The following is an 18,643-nucleotide window of genomic DNA, read 5'->3' as shown; positions in this document are numbered from 1 at the left end:
TGTACGATGAAAAGATGGGTGTGTTTGAAGATGAACTATCAAAGATAGTGGGATTGAATAAGCTCAAAATACGGTTAAGGACATGGGCAAAGGGAGTGCTCATGGACGAGATGCGTCGAGCCGTTGGGATAGACCTCGGACCAAGAAAAAAACCTCACATGGTATTTCTAGGAAATCCCGGGACAGGTAATTTTGTTATTTTCGTTAATCCCCTGTTTTAATGAGGCTTATTTAGCATGCATCTTCGACTATTTCTTGTACAGGTAAGACAACCGTAGCACGAATCTTAGGCAAAATACTCCAATCTGTCGGCGTGCTTTCTTCTGATAAAGTGACAGAAGTTCAAAGAACTGATTTGGTAGGAGAGTACATTGGTCACACTGGAACCAAGACTACAAAAAAAGTATTATTTTTGAAATCCCGCGTCGTATGTAAATGGCTTCTTCTATATATATATATATATGTTATATTATTGTTCTTATATTTGATGCTTGTGTTACAGATTGAAGAGGCCATGGGTGGTATTTTATTCGTGGATGAAGCATACCGTTTAGCACCAGTTCGGTCGTCGGGTAATTCCCAAGATTTTGGTGTGGAAGCATTGGAAGAGATTATGTCCGTGTTGGAAGATGGGAATATTCTCGTCATTTTTGCAGGCTATACCGAGCCGATGAAGCGTGTGTTCTCTTCGAACGCGGGGTTCTGCAGAAGAGTGACTCACTTCTTCCAGTTTGACGATTTTTCATGCAAAGATCTTGCGGAGATGGTGATGATAAAGATGAGTAAGCAAGGAAAGAAGAGCCGATTGTACGGCTTTAAGCTCCATTCTTCGTGTACTTATGGCGCTGTTCTTCGAGTGATAGAGAACAACTCTACTGAGAAGCTGCGGAATAAAATGAATGGAGGTTTGGTAGATCATATGCTGAACAATGCTAGAGAGAATCTTGATTTGAGGCTGACTTTCGATTCTAAAGGCGACGAACTATCCACAATCACATTAAGTGATTTGGAGGCCGGACTTAAAATGTTATCGGACGGAGTCAATGTTGACTGAAAGATAGATGAAAGTGATGTTATCCTCATTTAGATTTGTTATTCAAAGAACATTACTGAATTCAGCCTCCAGAATTAATTTCTTATAAACATAAATCAAATAAGTGATAAATTAAAGAGGACGCGATACACCGCCTTGAATGGCAACGCTAATGCTAGCGAGACTGAAGAAGGCACCCCTCTTGTTTTTGAGCTGGCTATAGCTTCCTCGTTCGACCACCTTTCCGTCCATAACTACAGCTATCGACTCCAAATTCTTGATCGTGTTTAGTCTGTGGGCCACCACCACAGTTGTCCTTCCCACCATCACTCTGTCCAACGCTTCCTGCACAAGTTGCTCCGATTGCACGTCAAGCGCACTTGTTGCTTCATCCAATAACAGTATTATCGGGTCCCGTATAATAGCTCTTGCTATTGCTATCCTCTGTTTCTGACCCCCCGACAACTGCACTCCCCTCTCTCCGCACTCCGTTTCGTACCCATTCTTTAATGCACTGCAAAGCAAAACATTATATTACCAGATCGTTCGTTGAAAATCATGAGCTAGTTTATAGAAAATTCCCCACGTTATTTTACTATCAAAAGTCCCCCTACGACTTAATTTTTTCGAGCAACCTACCTATTAAAAAATATACATTATAAGGTGTATTTGCTAATATTTATAACACGGGAGTTCTTAGCAATTCGATATAACAGAGGGGTACTGAATGAAATAAACTCAACTTCTTATTACCAGATAAATTCATGAGCATTTGCTGATCTGGCAGCCTCGACGACCTCATTCTCGGAGGCATTAATCTTGCCTAGCAATATGTTGTCCCTAATGCTGCCGGAATATATAACCGGGTCTTGGCTAACAAGTGCCATTCGTTTACGGTACCACTCAATATCCAACAACCTTATTCCAACTCCATCAACCTTAATCGAACCACAATCAACGTCGTAGAATCTCTGGATCAGTGCTATCACCGTCGATTTCCCACACCCGCTCTTCCCAACGAGCCCAATGCTCGTTCCTTCTTTCACCTCCAAGCTAAAATCACGTAGCACAAGCGTTTGTGGCCGCCCCGGATACGCAAAATCAACCCTTTTAATCTCTATCCCACCCCTCATCTTCTCTAGCTTCATTCCCTTATTCTCATCACTATCTCCACCCTAATATATATCAAAATTAGCACTAATAAAGACAAACAATATAGTTCAACCAATTACAGTTAAACCTCTATAAATTAGTACAGTTGGGACCAACCAAATTCTATTAATTTGACGAAATATTAATTTATCTAAATATTTTTTTAGCACGTTGCCCTCGAGTCGGGACGGAAAAAAATACTATTAATTTATGGAGGTTCTATTGTATAGAGAAAAAAGGAAAATATTTTTTGTTTACTTACATTATAGGATCCTAGGATTAGTGACTGTCTGTCCAGGATTGCGAATATAGACGCAACAGCTGCCGATCCCTTTGCCAGATCAGAAGTCATACTACCAGCTTCGGCGACAACTTTTCCGGTGCTCACCAAAATGAAAAACGTTCGAAAAACATCCCCTGCAGATATTTCTCCTCTGTTCACTAATGTTCCTCCATACCAAAAATCCAATGCCCAACAAATGAACGTCAGGCCTTGGCCCGAACCTATGCCGGCCCCAGCTAGCCACGACTTCTTTCTTGCCTCCTTCCTCGGCTCGTCCTGCGCTTCGTCGAATATCTCTAGAACCTTCCGGATGCTTCCGAACGATGTCACCGTTCTGTGGTTGTAGACCGCCTCAGCAGCAATCTGTGTGCTTTTATTCTGCGCTTTGACGAATTTGCCCGTAATTGTAGAGAGTATCACTTTTCGCGTGTAGAAACAGAAAATCGTCAGTGGCTGCACCGCGATCATTACAAGCGCGAGTTTCCACGCGATGATTAGACCGATTATCATTGCAGTTGTTACGGCAGAGGTTGTCTGAATCAAGAGAGAAAGCCTGTCTGCTATAATGGACTTCACCATTGAAGCCTCGTTGCTCAGTCGGAAGCACAGCGCGGCGCTGGAGTTCTGCTCCTGGTCGAACCATGCGGCTTCGAACGTAAGCATTTTCTCGAGCATGCAGAGTCTTATTCTTCTCGTGAGGCACTCTCCCATGTAGGCGAAGTTGTAGTGCTGGCATAGGTTTAGCGTGATCGAGACGAGGCAGAGCGAGCTGAAAACGAGAGCGTACCTCTCGATACGAGCTTGCATTTCCGCGTGGCTTGGTGAGAAAAAAGCCGAAATCATGCCTCCGATAGTGAGTGCGTAGAGTGGCTGCACTGTGCCGAAAATTACGGCTGAGAGGCTACCGATTACGGCTTGTTTCCATTCGGGGGAGTTTAATGAGAGTAGCCTATACATGGATGGGGGAGGATAATTATTACTATTATTATTGTTGTTGTTATTATTGATAATAGACAATGGTGAAGCAAAAGAGGCAGGGCTTGATCTTCTTGATGCACTGCTTCTTGTGGCGGAAGAGAAACGGGGTTCGACGATGCTTTGGTCTTGATCGAGTGCACTGAATTGTCTTTGAAGTTTTGCTAATCTTGCGTAGTGGCCATTTGTTTTGATCAGATTGTTGTGGCCGCCGATTTCTACTATACTGCCGCCACTTACAACTGCAATCACGTCTGCGTTCCTGACCGTTGAGAGCTTATGGGCGACAACCTAATTAAATTTCACACAAATTTCATGGTCAGAAGTAGGGGTGCAAATTGGAACGAAGTATCCGAATTCCGCTTTTCCGATGTTGAAATAATTTTTTTTATTTTCAATTCCAATCGATTTTTCGGATTGTTTTCTGTATTTGGAGGGAATTGGTGGAATACATAGTAGATTCCGATTTCGGATCCAATTTTATTTCCGATTATTTTCTGAAAATTATACTTATGATATAAATATATTATATATTTTATGTTATATGTGACTAAAATATCCGCCGATTCCAATTTGAAAATTTCCGATTTTGGAACAAATGTTCTCATTCCAATTTCCAAAATTCCAAAATTTTTAACGGTATTGAAATTAATTAGTTTTTCACTTTTGAAAAAAAATTGTATTTTCTTTTTGCGAAAGCGACAATTGCGATCTGATCCATCCGATTTCACCCTTAGTCGTAAGAGATGTATTCTATTTATTTTGGACAGACAACAACAACATAGGTTAGTAATTACCAGTGTTGTTCTGCCCATGGAGGCTTGATCTAGAGCATTTTGGACAAGCGTTTCGGATTCAGAGTCGAGCGCACTCGTTGCTTCGTCGAGGAGAAGAATCACGGGATTTCTTATAATAGCTCTAGCAATCGCAATCCGCTGCTTTTGTCCACCCGATAATAGTGATCCTCTCTCACCAATCTTCATGCATAACAAAATAATTATTATTGGTAATAACATTCATAAATATTAAACTTATATAGGCTAGGTTAAGAAAAATAAACATTATATAACAATAGCATGAACAACTGACCTTAGTCTCGTACCCTTGTGGAAGTTGCCGGATGAAATTATGAGCATTAGCGGCCATGGCGGCAGCCACCACGTCATCCATGGTGGCGTCGAGTTTTCCGAACAAGATATTTTCTCTCACGGAAGTTCCGAATAGGGCATGTTCTTGGCTAACAAGTCCCATTTGCTCTCTTAACCATTTCAATTGAAGTGATCTTATGTCGACACCATCAATGTGCACCGATCCGCCACTTGCATCGTAGAATCTTTGCACTAACGCAATCGCCGTTGATTTTCCACTTCCGCTTGCACCTACTAGAGCTACCGTTTTTCCCGCTTCGATTTTGAGGCTGAAGTTGTTGAGTACAAGTGCGTCCGGGCGGGAGGGGTACGTGAATTGGACGCGCTCGAATTCGATTTCTCCTCTTATTTTTTCCAAGACGAGTCCGTTATTCGTATCTATTTGTGGGATTCGGTCGATTCTTTGGAATATTCTCGACGCTGCAACTGATGCTTCGGTGAAGTATTTCACTTCAGGTAGTGCCGCTCCTAGCGCTCTGCATGCGTATAGTATTTTATACTAGTTATTAGAAACCGAAACCAAAAACGAAGTTGTTAATATTTTTCTATTGTAATTTCTTGAAAATGTATTCTTCTATTGTTAATTTCTTTTACGACACGACCCTTGAAATGGTGCGATTCTAGAGGTCGGATTGATAATATAATTGAATCAAGGCATGCAAAAGATAACGTACAGTCCACCCAAGACGAACGAGACGCCGGCCGCATAAATTCTCCCGCCACTTTCACCTTTGTACATAATCAAACGGCTTCCGTACCAAGCAAGCAAGCCCCATATTGCGAATGAAAGTCCAGTGCTTCCGATTGCAAGCCCTTTCGCAATTCCTTGCTTTATTCCTAGCTTTTTAGCACCGTCCAATATCGACGAATACTTTTCAATAATGCTCCTTTCTGCAGTAAATGCATACACCGTCTTAATGGAGCTCAACGCCTGCCCCACTATAGTGTTCGCTTTCGCGTACTCGTTGAAGCTCTTCTTCGATAGATACACAAGGTATTTCCCGTATATCAATCCCGGAATTATTAAGAGAATGATTGTCGGAAATGCCACTAATGCTAGTTTCCACGAGAAGTAGGCCGAGAATGCAAGTCCCGATACGAACATTGACATGTTCATCAAGAATATCGGCACCTACATATATATATTAATGGATTTAACATATATAATTAATGCAATTGGTGATTTTACATATATCTATATATATTATATATATATACCTTCTCACTAAGGAGTTCTTGTATGAGAGAAGTGTCTTTGGAGATGCTGTTTATGATTTCCGAAGTAGTTGCTTCTTGTGAATCGAAGAAACCGACTTCTTGCCTAAGAACGGCTTCCAAATACTTGTAACGAATCCTTAAAACTTGTCGTTCGCTGGTTTTGCTCCAGCAATAACCTTCTGCAATTATTTATATAATTTAAATTAATTTTTTTCTAGCTCCCAATTAAGTTAATTAAAAATCATGCTAGCTATTCATGGCAATCAGAATCATGGATTAAAAATTTACTAGACTGATAAATAATTTATTTGTTTTCCCAATTTTAGTATATATATATATATATATATATATATATATGTATAAAGTCTTGATAATTTGTTATATATCCCATGCAATTTGAGAAATAATTGATGTAATATAATAAAGAGAAAAGCAATAAGTAAAATTGATGAGAAGAAGTACTTACCCATAAATGCTACTGCCATGACTGCTAGTCCCAAGTATACAAAGTATAAACTGCACTGTTAACACAAAATAAATATCAGATCATCAATTAGTAAAACTAACAACTCATTCAACTTTGGTTAAGTGATTGAATATTGCTAACCTTTTCAATCTCGTGCATGAATTGACCATGGTTCTGAGGTGAATTACCGAAACCCAAGCTATTAAAAAGTCGGCTAACATAAACGAGCAAGCAGTTTGTCGACAGTCCGTCTCCCACCGCACCAAATGTGCCCAACACCATCAGCAAAATATCTAACCTGTCTGCATATCTCAATATTATTTTTAATGATGAACTCTTACTACTACTACTCTCCATCTCCCCTTTCTCTTCCGTCGATTTTTCCGAATTATTTGTACACATAGTTTTTGCTGATTAAAACTGTGACACGAACGGTATATATATAGAGTAACACGAAAAGCCTTGATGGATATATGATGGTTTGTGTATAAATAGATAGACAAAATTAAATAGTTTTGAGGAAAATATATGTAAAGTGAGTGTTGCTGCATGGTCTACTAAAAATAATAATGCAATCTTTTGGGTGGGGTTTGCATGGTTATACTCTTTTGTAATTTGGTGGAAATCACTTTCAGTACCACCAATATATTACAACTCTTTTTATTTGTAATAAGTAGGGTTGTCAACAAAAGATGACTATGACCTCCTTTACCTTTTCATCCCTCTTATTATTTTCTTTTGCTTTTTAGGGTTGGTTGGTTATGGAAATTAAAGTTGCTTTCATATCATCAACTTTTGTCCTTTTTTAACATTGTTTTGTACTCAATTATTTAATGTTTGATGTTAGTAAAAGAGCATGCATTTACCAGAAAAAGCATTTTGCATTTGATCATCAGTGGAGAAGAAATTATATACTACATCCGGTTATTAACACCGGGTGATATATTGTTAAACGTAGATTTACACGTAATCACACACAAACCCATATGTATGTGTGCTTAGTGGGTAATTGTTTAACCTCATCTTTGGTTAACAAATTTCTGGCGTAAATCACCAATGTAGCATATAACTTCCCATCTCTAGTATATATGTCAGATTTCTGCATTTTGTGGGGAACCAATTATTGTTGCCATCAATTGGTTGTTTAAGAGCATAATTCTCTAGCTAAGATTTATTTCTTAAACTAACTAAAATGAGCAAATTGGATATTACATTGGATGCAAGTGAATTAATTATAGTTATATTTGATAATTAGATGATCATTAATTTATACCTATAGAGGAGGACGCGGAAGTGTTAGCACCAGAAGTGTCATATCTAAATGCAATATGCATGTGCATTATTGTACTTAACTCCATGACACGATATGATTTGGCGTTTTCGGTAAATTTGTTCGGTAGACTTACCTCACCTCACAAACACGCCATATGCATCACTGAATGATGCAAAACTTGTGGTTTTTATTGTCATTGATTAGAATCATACACACACAAAACTCGTTCCCAAAATCTATGGTTTAGTATTAGAAAAATAGTTATGTCTTGGAGGTCTGTGAAATGTACCTTAGTTGTCACTAGGTCGAATCATGCATATTTTTTGCTTCACGAAATAGTGCGTGAATGTACATGGCCTGAAGCCATGATTGGGCATGTTCAAAATTCATCTAAATTGATTAACATAGAAGATCCTACGAGATTGTATTTGATTGTAATGCAAAATGCAGTGAGTAAATGAAGACGACTTCATTAAATGTGACTACAACAGGCAGATAGCTCTGAGGTTTTCTTCAAGCAACAATAAGAGCTCAAACAATAATGATCTAACAGATCATGAAGCAGGATGACTACGCTGATTTATTTACTAATTCTTCGCCTAAAGTCACTAAGGAAAAACATTTTAAGGCTATGGACTTGGCGTAGATTATACGAGCTCGCTCTTTTGCAGACATCGGAGGGAATTAACTTGAGGTGGAGTATCTTGTAGGTACTCAGTATCAAGAAGATAACGGGGTGCCCTTATGTACTATTTTTGCTTTGTGTGAGATTTATTTTTACCACGGGGTTTTCGTTACTCGCCAAGGTTTTAACGAGGCAACACATGTTGATTGAAAAGGTTGTATGTTGTACTTTTTTTCTAAACGAGATTGTTTTTTCCCATTGAATTTTATTACTCGAAAGGTTAACATGGCAACACGAAAAGCACCATAGTGGTTTGATATGAATCCCCAAGGGGGAGTGTTGAAATCCTATAATCACTATGGGTATTCATATATTTAGCCATGTTGAAGGAAGTTAGTTAACTTCCCACTAGATTATAAATTTTCATTATTGTAACTTCTTATAATTCTATTTGGTGGTTTTATGCTATATAAATGAGAAAAACTCCCTCTCCTAAACACCTCCACAATTATCTCTCTACGAATCTTGTTGTTCTTTCCACTCTGTTTCTTTCTCTTCGTATTTGTTATTTATGTTATATTCTACTACATTATTCGACGATCATCAAACCAAAGAGTTAGATTGAGTCATTTTACAACACGTTATCAGCACAGAGTGCTAGTTGTGATCGTGGAAAAACATCCGTTCATGGAACGATGATACACGAAGAATTTGTGATTTGGGTGCACGTGGGAAATCAACCGTTTCTGGCACGTGGATATTTGAATAACTTGCGATTCAGGTTCGTCCGCGAAACGGTGATTTTGGTCAAAGAATACAATATATTATCCGTATAGCACTTGGATTTAAGCGTTTCAAGTAAGATTTTAAATCCTGCAATTTTGATTTCGTAAGAGATGCATGCTAGATCTATTTGATAGCATGAAATGTGAAGTCTATATTTATCTTGAAGTCATTACTTCATTTATTCCATGATGGTCTTGATAATATGACACATGTTGGGTAGTTTCTAATCTATAATTAGTCTCTACCAACTTTAAAAGCATGAATGTTTTTTGTTTCTTAACATTTTTGTGTTTTCATACCATCCGCCTTATAACAAAGTTATACCATCAATTAGTTATGGTCAAGTGCGTAATAACATAAATGAAAATAATAAATTAACATAGCTTAATAATGTAGTTTAAATATTAAATGTCTTTTCATGTACTATATGTATATTAACTTGAGAGTTTATTTTCTTCTTATTGTAATTTTTACTACATATTATAATTTTTGATGTAATTTAATTTGTATAAAACTACACTTGAAGAGCTGTCAAATATATATTATAAGCATATATATGTAAAAAAATATTTTAAAATAAATAATTTTATTTGAAGTTAAGCATTAGATACCTAACGTAGTTTCAAGTTTTAAATTGGTTATCATCTAATTTTTTACACGTAAATTCCACAAATATGAAAATATAATAATGTAACCTCAAACTAATTATTATTTACTAATACAAATAATAATATTTATATTATGTTATATTAGAAGTATGATAATCTTTTCATATATTATAATTTATTTCGAAAGTTAGAGTTTATTTTCTTAATTTATTAAATAAAATGTATTTCATACAAAACTCATAATAGAGTTTTTCAGTGACATATCATAAACATGTAAGTGAACGTTATCAGGTTAATTAGGATTATTTAGAAATAACAAAATAAAATTAAAAATAAATAATGATAAATAATATATAAAAAATAGGTCTAGAAATAAGATGAAATAGTTGTGAATGACTAAGATTGATTTTAAAATATCGAGGTTAAATAAATTCTTAAATTTTATTTATTATAGTTATTTATGCATTTTATTAGTATAAGTGATAATAGGATTTAACAATAGTCAATTATGTAAAAAAAAAGGACATAAAAACATAATAAGTTAATAAATAATAATTTATTTTACTTACTTTTTAGTAAATATAATTTTAATGTCAAGGACATGTTATTATACTGTTATTGACTAGAAGTCATAACCACACAATGCTCGTTCCCAAAATCTATGGTTTAGTATTAAAAACTAGTTATGTCTTGGATGTTTGTGAAATGTACCTTACTTGTCACTATGTCGAATCATGCATAATTTTTGCTTCACGAGATAGTGAGTGAATGTACATGGCCTGAAGCCATGATTGGGCATGTTCAAGATTCTTCTTAATTGACTAACACAGAAGATCCTACGAGATTGTATTTGATGGTAGTGTAGAATGCATTGAGTAAATGAAGACGACTTCATTAAATGTTACAACAACATGCACATAGCTCTGAGGTTTTCTTCTATTAGCAACAATAAGAGCTCAAACAATAATGATCAAGCAGATCATGAGACAGGATGACTAAGCTGACTTATTTACTAATTATTCGCCTAAAGTCACTTCGGAAAAGCATGTTAAGGCTATTGACTTGGCGATGATTATACTAATTCGCTCCCTTGTAGACATCAGAGGGAGTTAACTTAAGGGGGAATATCCTGTAGGTACTCAGTATCAAGAAGATACCCGGATGCCCTGTTGTACTCTTTTTCCTTCGTGCGAAATTTATTTTTCTCACGGGGTTTACGTTACTCGCCAAGGTTTTAACGAGGCAACACATGTTGATTGAAAAGATTGTGCATTGTACTCTTTTTTCCTAACCGAGGTTGTTTTTTTCCCATTGGGTTTTATTACTTGGAAGCTTTTTAACGAGGCAACACGAAAAGCACAATAGTGGTTTGATAGGGATCCCCAAGGGGGAGTGTTGTAAATACTATAAATCTTGTGGGTATATATGGGATTATTTTGGAGACCCCTCTCATATTGAAAAATATATATAACGAACCACCATGTTGTTTACACCCCAGTGCAAACCCCCTCCATTTGGATAATCATTTGACATACCTCTCTCGGCAGATTGGAAGTACCCAGAATACCCTTTTAAATAAGTTTTAAACCCTAGCCAACTCATATGGGTCTTTATTTTCCTTTCTCAACTCCCAGATCAAAATCCCGCCTCCATAGATCTCCAACCGGTGAAGTTGCTTCCCGGAGTCATAACTCTCTCTCCGGTGGTCGGAATTCGATGGTTTAACTACCGTTTGATTTCTCTCGTCGAGCTCTTACTTTTGGTGGTAATTTCATTAATTTTGGAGCGCTCGATCTATTTCTACAATCATTTTACAGTCGGTGCGTATTTCGACGACGGTGGGTCATGCAGGAGGTGTAATTTGTGTTCTCGCAGTCAGAATTTGACGGACTACCCACCGTTAGATTCCTCTCATCGAGATCTATATTTTGATGGTAATTTCGTTCAATTTTTTTTATTGTTAGATTTATTTTTATAATTTTTTTTATTTGAGAGTGCGGAACATGGTTAACGGCGGCTAGGGTTTTGGTAGGAAGCGCTTGGGGTGAAGAGTCATTGGCGGTTTGGTCTAAAATTCGTAGCATTTCACGGCTATAACCTTTCTCTCTCTCCATCTCTCGATCTCTTAGTGTTTGTTGATTTTAGAGTTTTTTGATGTTTCTTCAATTTTTGTTGATTTGCACTAAAATATTTTTTTTTTGATTTTGTAAGTGCAGCTTAATGAAAGCCTTTGATCCTCTCCTTAAAGGTGTCAAATTTTTTTGTTGAAGTTATTACATCTGCTTCAAGTTACAGTGTTCAACAGACTATATACATGACTGTACATTACTATACATTACTAGTTACATATAGTAACATGTAGTTACATATGCATATATTTGTGTATTTTCGATTTGTATTTTATTGGTTCTGATGTGATTTATAATAAAAATATTTAAATTTGTAAATTTTTGTTGTTGAGGTTTATGAATTTCTTTTTTATAAACCAGTATTCGTGTGTGTATATAATTGATTGACTAAAAATATGGGGTAAAAAAATCATAACTACGAAATAATATAGTTTACTACAGTTACATGTAGTTACATATAATTATTTTCATTACAGTAAACATATTGATTTTTAAAAATAATTAAAACAAAAATTATTTAAAATATATATATATATATATATATATATATATATATATATATATGTAAAGTAAACAAACAGGTTTATTAAAAAAAAAAATAATAATAATAATAAATAAATCGCGAAAATGCTAAATGCAGGACCAGAAATGCTGAATGCGTTTTAGCCGAAAATTGCATATAAGGGTAATATAGTAATTTCGCCTATCAAGAGGGTATATCAAATGATGATTTTGGCTTGAGTTTATCCCTAGTTTATTTGGTACCCAATGGTGTATACAAAATAAGCCCTTCATATATTTAACTATGTTGAAGGAAGTTAATTAACTTCCACTTATAACTTCCTATTATGGTAACTTCTTGTAGTTTCTATAAATGAGAAAAACACCCTCCTCCCCTAATGACCTCCACAATTACCTCTCTACGGATTTTGTTGTTATTTGCACTTTATTTCTTGGGGCTATATGACAAACGCCCCCCATTGAAATTTTACTTCTTGATAAATCATTTATTTGTAAATGATATTTGACATAAATCAAATGAGCCTGAAAAACCATATATGCCCCAATAATTATTAATTAGTATAATTATTAAAATTAAAAAATATCTATATCTATAATCTACACCCAAAACTTCTCTAAAAATTATACCCCCAAATCACGTTTCAGATTTATGCCCAAAATAATGCTCCCAAATCAATTCTAAAAATTTTATTTTTTCTTTTCTTGGAGCAACTGCAATGCTAAATATCAAAATTGGATTATCAAATGCTCATTTGATATTTAAGATAATATTTTAAAATATATTTAAAACTCATCTACTCCAACCATGGTTATCAAATTATTATCAATTGGAAGTTTTTTTTGATAATCTTATATGTAACTGCCACATGTCAATTTATGAATGGTTGGTAAGGTGGTTGTTATTTTGATAACTCAATCTGCAGGAAGTATTTTTAGATTCAAAGAGGAGAAATATCAAAATACAAACCCATTTTAATAACCCCTTTGGAGAACAAATTTTTTAAATTTTAGGAGTCAAATAGTAGTTAAGAGATTTGATAACTCGTTTAATAACTCCATTGGAGTTGCTCTTATTTTCGATTTCTTCATAAGAAAATTTTGATTTTGTTTTTAAAAAAGTTTATTTTTCATTTTTTTAATTTTGGTTTTTTATTTTTTATACTTCTGTTTTTCAAATTTAAATTTAAAAAAAAAATTGTTTTTAACAATGAAATTGACTATAAACTTACCAAAAACCACTATGTGACTATAGTATTCCGTTGCGATAATCCATTATAAACTTATCGCAAATCTCTATGTAATTAACAAAAATCACTATATAATTAATGAAAACCACTCTGTAAATTCACGAAAATCACTATGTAATTAGCAAATTCCATTACAAAGATTCACTACAAATTTATGAATTAACAAAAATCACTCTATAATCAATGAAAACCACTCTGTAATTAACGAAAATCACTATTAACAAATTCCATTACAAAAATTCACTAAAAACTTATCATTAACGAAAACGACTATGTAATTAATGAAAACAACTCTGCGTGCAAAAATCAATCTTACATTTAACTTTGAAATCCAACAATGTGCCAAAACCACTCTGCAATTTGAAAGGATCGATCGACTAGATGCTAACAATCACATAACAATGGGGGAGAAAAACCATATGCATTCATATTAACATTATTTCGAACAGTGATGAAACCACGACAATTAATTTAATTATTGTAGAAAAAGGATGAAAGAAGAAGATGAACTGGAAATGGAAGCTGAAAGAGAGTTTAAACAATTGAATTGTAAAATCGAAGAAATCTTTTCATTAATTTATCCCCCACCTTCAACAAATCTCACCCCCAATTTCTTCAAACTCACTTTCATTTTCATCACTTTCTCTCTCTATAAACTGCATTTGGTAATCAATCAGTAGCAGTTGTTGGTTGGGGGTTTGCTGACGAAAGAATGAAGCAACTGACGGCGTTGCAGCAGCAAGATCGCCGTAGCAACATGTTTCGCAGCGCGGCGTCGCCGTTGGGCGCTGCAATTGACGGCTCCGTTAAATCGCCGGCGACGATTTTCTGGCTAGTACTCAGATCGGTATTAATGTAAAAAAAATACCAATTACGTTGAAACGGTTCTCTATAATTAAGGGGATGAGAATCGTGGAATTATTTAAGGAGGTGTTGTTACGATATAATAGGAAAATATATTGCATATCTTTTTTTATTTCAATCCTAAAACATACATTACTTTTAAGTTAGGGGTATAATTGTGATAATTTATTGTTTTTTATTAATAAATGCTGAAATGAATTTATCTCAAAAAGTTGTAAAAAAATTGGACTCATTGTAATTAGACTTGTGTGATGGGGGTTTTGTCTAATAATCCCCTATTTCTTTCTCTTTGTATTTGTTTTTTTTTTTTAAAAAAAGAAGAGAAAATATTATTAGGCACCCAAGGCCAAAGAAGTAGAGGAAGGAAGAGAGTTCCGTTCTAAAACATTCAAGACATTAAGAGAAGCTAAAAAATGAGCAAGATAGTTCCCTTGCCTCTTAATAAAGGAAAATGAGCAAGAATTGAAATGCCTAGCCCGAAAAAGACAGTCTTCAACTATGGCACCAAAGGGTTCGAGGGACTGATCTCGTTTGAGGGCCTGAAAAATTGGAAGACAATCTCCCTCGACAATAATAGCGGTCCAGTTAAGACGTTGAGCTGTATTGATCGCATGCCGCACTGCTTGAGCTTCCCCTTCCGCTGGTGAAACTTGACCTAGTATTCTCTCGACACGCCACCACACGCATCCACCATCTGCATTTCGAGCCACCATGGACACATTAAAGTGGTCTGCATTTGCGGGGAAGGCCACGTCCACATTGATTTTAAGTGTTCCAGCCGGAGGCGGAGTCCATGCCACTGGGTGAATCGTCTTTGTGATGGTAAGCTGACCGAATTGTGTATCTCTAAAATTGTCCAGGAACGCTTGGCACCATGGAACAATATCTCCAATCTTCATCCCTTCCTCACCATGTAGTAGCCTGTTTCTCCGCTCCCATAATTTCCAACAGACTATAACGGCTAGGTGGAAACGCACTTTCGCTAACGAATTTTGTAGAAGCTCAATCCAACTCCAGAAAGTGAGATGCTCATCCCCGTTCTTAATTCGGAACGGGTCAGCTGCCCAACACTCTTTCAAGCCGCTACACGACACCCATAAACTACGTGCACCATTGTCTCCGTCAGCTTGCCGCACAAAGGGCAGAATGGTTCCGTAACTATTTTGCGGCGATATAACTCTGCCTTGCATGGGAGATTGTCTGCACAAGCTCGCCAAGCAAAAACCTTAATTTTCGGAGGAATTGGCAAATGCCACAGTAGTTTCCAATCTCGGCCCGTTGCCCCGCTTGGTTCACCAGCACTCAGCCTTCCCGTCCGATCTGTGTGATAGAGCTCGACGCTCCATGATATGGTGATAACAAGTTTTCACCGTAAAACTTCCAGTACGTGACAATCCCCAAACCACACAGTCACTGGTAGTTGGGCCCCCAATAGGAATTGATAATATGCGTGGCCAATCAACTGGCCAGAAACACTTTTTAATTAGTTCAAGATCCCAATTACCTGTGTTTGGGTTAATAATATCGGCGACTACGTTTGGAAAGGCAGAGTGTATTGTTCTCGGAGTTATTATTGTTGAACGCTCCTCATTTCGGAACCACGGATCCATCCAAATTGAGGTTGACACTCCATTGCTGATCCGAACACGTAACCCTGCTCTAGCATGGTCACGGGCTGCCAAAATACATCGCCATGTTGCTGATGGGCGATTACCCAGAGAAGCCGACCAAAAATCGCAATACGGGAAGTATTTCGCTTGAAAAATACAGGACATCAGGCAATCAGGTTGCGTGGTGATCCGCCAGACCTGTTTCGCGACCAAAGCCAAATTAAACGCTCGGAGATCCCGAAATCCTATACCTCCCGATTCTTTGGGACGACAGATTTTTTTCCAAGCCAACCAAGACATTCTCCTCCCATCTCCATTTGACCACCAGAACCTCCTAATTGCCGCTTCAATCTCATCAATCAAGCCTAGCGGTAGGATAAAACATGACATTACGTATGACGGTATAGCTCGAAGTACTGCTTTTATGAGAATCTCCTTCCCCGCTTTTGAGAGCTGTTTTGAGTTCCATCCCCTTGATGCGCGTCCAAATCCTATCTCTGAGAAACGAAAAGATCTCTTTTCGAGTTCGGCCCAGCGAGATCGGGAGACCGAGGTATTTATCGAACTTATCAACTATCTGGAAACCTAGGATGGCGTGAATGTTGTCTCTCAAAATCGACGGAGTAGCCGGGCAAAAAGTCATTGTAGACTTTTCCAAATTGATCTTCTGGCCCGAGACACTCTCATATCGTGTAAGAATATCCTGCAAAGCATGAGCATTCGATTCCGTGGCTTGACAGAAAATGAGCGTGTCGTCTGCAAAACATAGGCTGGAAACCAAAGGAGCAGTGGGGGCCACCCAAAATCCCTGTACTTGGCCGTTCTCCGTGGATCGGGTAAGCATAGCAATCAAGGCCTCTGTGCAAAGAATAAGCAAGTATGGTGACAGTGGATCGCCTTGCCGGAGCCCGCGGGTCGGAGAGATAGATCCACACTGTGAGCCGTTGAAAAGAAAAGAATAAGATACAGTGGTCACGCATAACATAATCAATTCGACTAGAGATTGCGGGAAGCCAAATTTGTCCAATATTTTCCGAATGAAAAGCCACTTAATACGATCATACGCTTTACTAATATCTAATTTCATAGCCATGTATTTTGATCGTTTCCTAGAGTTACTTTTAATGTAATGGTTCAATTCATATGCGAGCAAAACATTATCAGTTATAAGGCGATTAGGCACAAACGCGGATTGGGTGGGTGAAATTATATTGCTCAACACTGTTTTGATCCTATTAGCAATAGCTTTGTATTTGTTATTTATGTTATATTCTATTACATTGTTCCACGATCGTCAAACTAAAAATTTAGATTAAATAGGTCATTTTACAACAATTTAATTATTTTTGCCTTTTATGGTTTAAAAAAAAGAAGTTATTATTGTGTAATAATTAACATTTTTTGTTTTCGGAATTTTTTTTTTCTATTCACAAAGTGATAATAACCTAGAGAAATATGATAGTAGACTTATGAAAATTAACATTTTTGTAATAAAATATCAAACTTATTAAAATTACAATGAACTTATTAAAATTGAATATTTTAACAAAATATGGAATTGAACTTCTAAAAATTGGCTAAAACTTGGTAGTTACCCTTCGAATGTTGAGATTTCACATATCTGATCACTGAACTTTTGGACATTGATAATATTTTTTTTGAAAATTCACTGACAAATTATGTGATCTTGTGAAAATAAGAATATTATCAAAATATGTAATTGAACTTCTAAAAGTAGCAAAAAATTGATATCGAACTTCTAAAATTTAGCTAAAAATGATAGTGAACTTTTGAAAGTTTACAGGAATATTTCTGAAAATTGACATTGCACTTCGATAGGTCCCGTGTGCGCCCGTCACTGCTCACCTAACACACACTGCATTGTTCACATGCTTGCCCACAATGTTGCCAATGACATTTTAACTAATAAAAATGCGGGGATATTTTTTTTGTAAACTAAGGAATGAAGGAATTTTATCGAAATTACACCCTATTACAGTTGAGAAGTAATAGAAAAACCCCGATAACCTATTGGTTGATTTGCATTGATTATATATAGAGAAATATTACAAGTAATTTTCTAATCTAGGTAATTGAATCATAACTAATCTAGATAACATAATCGTAATAGAATCATAATATTATAAGAGTTCCATAATATAATATAGGGGTAAATACAAAAACACCCCTGTACTATGGACTTTGTATCATATACCCCATGTACTATACATAAATACCAAAACACCCTTTACATTACATTTTTGCCAAAATATGACAAAAATATCCCTACTATATATATATATATATATATATATATATATATATATATATATATATATATATATATATATATATATATATATTTATTTTTTGAGCCATTTTCCACTATATATTTTTTTACCATTTTCAGTCAATTTTACGTGAGAAATTTTGGTACTTATATTTTTTTTTTCCAAAATATCTAATTGCTTGGATTTTTTTAATTTTCTAAATAAAACTTTTTATTTTTGTCATTTTGAGTTTCTTCATTTTTTTTTCTTAAATGTCTTCCGGTAGTTCAAATATCCTAAGATTATTATTGTTGAGAATTTGAAATACCGTAAGACATTTAAGAAAAAAAATGAAGAAATTCAAAAAGACAAAAATAAAATGTTTTATTCAGAAAAAAAAAATAAAAAAATCTAAGTAATTAAATGTTTTGAAC

The 18,643-nt window shown here is 35.8% G+C and overlaps 3 protein-coding genes across 3 annotated transcripts; 1 reads left to right on the top strand and 2 right to left on the bottom strand.

The window, feature by feature from the left end:
* On the top strand, positions 1 to 1,054 carry LOC105969254 (protein CfxQ homolog). Its single transcript, XM_012994001.2, has 3 exons — positions 1 to 186; positions 264 to 403; positions 503 to 1,054. The coding sequence occupies exons 1-3, from the start codon at positions 15 to 17 to the stop codon at positions 1,052 to 1,054; spliced, it is 864 nt and encodes a 287-aa protein (XP_012849455.2). The 5' UTR covers positions 1 to 14.
* Positions 1,055 to 1,076: 22 nt separating this feature from the next.
* Positions 1,077 to 6,892, bottom strand: LOC105969298 (putative ABC transporter B family member 8). The gene is made up of 9 exons (XM_012994043.2): positions 6,417 to 6,892; positions 6,276 to 6,330; positions 5,810 to 5,988; positions 5,266 to 5,723; positions 4,533 to 5,067; positions 4,241 to 4,420; positions 2,448 to 3,734; positions 1,787 to 2,208; positions 1,077 to 1,547 (listed from the first exon to the last, which is right to left on the bottom strand). Exons 1-9 carry the CDS (start codon positions 6,675 to 6,677, stop codon positions 1,166 to 1,168), a joined length of 3,759 nt encoding a protein of 1,252 aa, XP_012849497.2. The 5' UTR covers positions 6,678 to 6,892; the 3' UTR covers positions 1,077 to 1,165.
* A 7,769-nt stretch (positions 6,893 to 14,661) lies between these two features.
* On the bottom strand, positions 14,662 to 15,519 carry LOC148767428 (uncharacterized). The gene has a single exon (XM_088824614.1). It carries the CDS (start codon positions 15,517 to 15,519, stop codon positions 14,662 to 14,664), a length of 858 nt encoding a protein of 285 aa, XP_088680740.1.
* Between the last annotated feature and the right edge of the window lie 3,124 nt (positions 15,520 to 18,643).

This window comes from Erythranthe guttata, chromosome 10, assembly GCF_056151865.1.
Source record: "Erythranthe guttata isolate IM_541 chromosome 10, IM_541, whole genome shotgun sequence".
Lineage (NCBI taxonomy): Eukaryota > Viridiplantae > Streptophyta > Magnoliopsida > Lamiales > Phrymaceae > Erythranthe > Erythranthe guttata.
The sequence above is the reverse complement of the archived record's forward strand: the minus strand, read 5'-3'. Positions and strand labels throughout refer to the sequence as shown.

Coding starts and splice junctions, on each gene's coding strand:
- LOC148767428 (XM_088824614.1), bottom strand. CDS start 15,519: ATGCAAGGCAGAGTTATATCGCCGCAAAATAGTTACGGAACCATTCTG.
- LOC105969254 (XM_012994001.2), top strand. CDS start 15: ATGGGTGTGTTTGAAGATGAACTATCAAAGATAGTGGGATTGAATAAG. Junction 187..263: donor TCTAGGAAATCCCGGGACAG/GTAATTTTGTTA, acceptor TTTCTTGTACAG/GTAAGACAACCGTAGCACGA. Junction 404..502: donor GAACCAAGACTACAAAAAAA/GTATTATTTTTG, acceptor CTTGTGTTACAG/ATTGAAGAGGCCATGGGTGG.
- LOC105969298 (XM_012994043.2), bottom strand. CDS start 6,677: ATGTGTACAAATAATTCGGAAAAATCGACGGAAGAGAAAGGGGAGATG. Junction 4,421..4,532: donor CACAAGGGTACGAGACTAAG/GTCAGTTGTTCA, acceptor TTATGCATGAAG/ATTGGTGAGAGAGGATCACT. Junction 3,735..4,240: donor CCATGGGCAGAACAACACTG/GTAATTACTAAC, acceptor AAATTTAATTAG/GTTGTCGCCCATAAGCTCTC.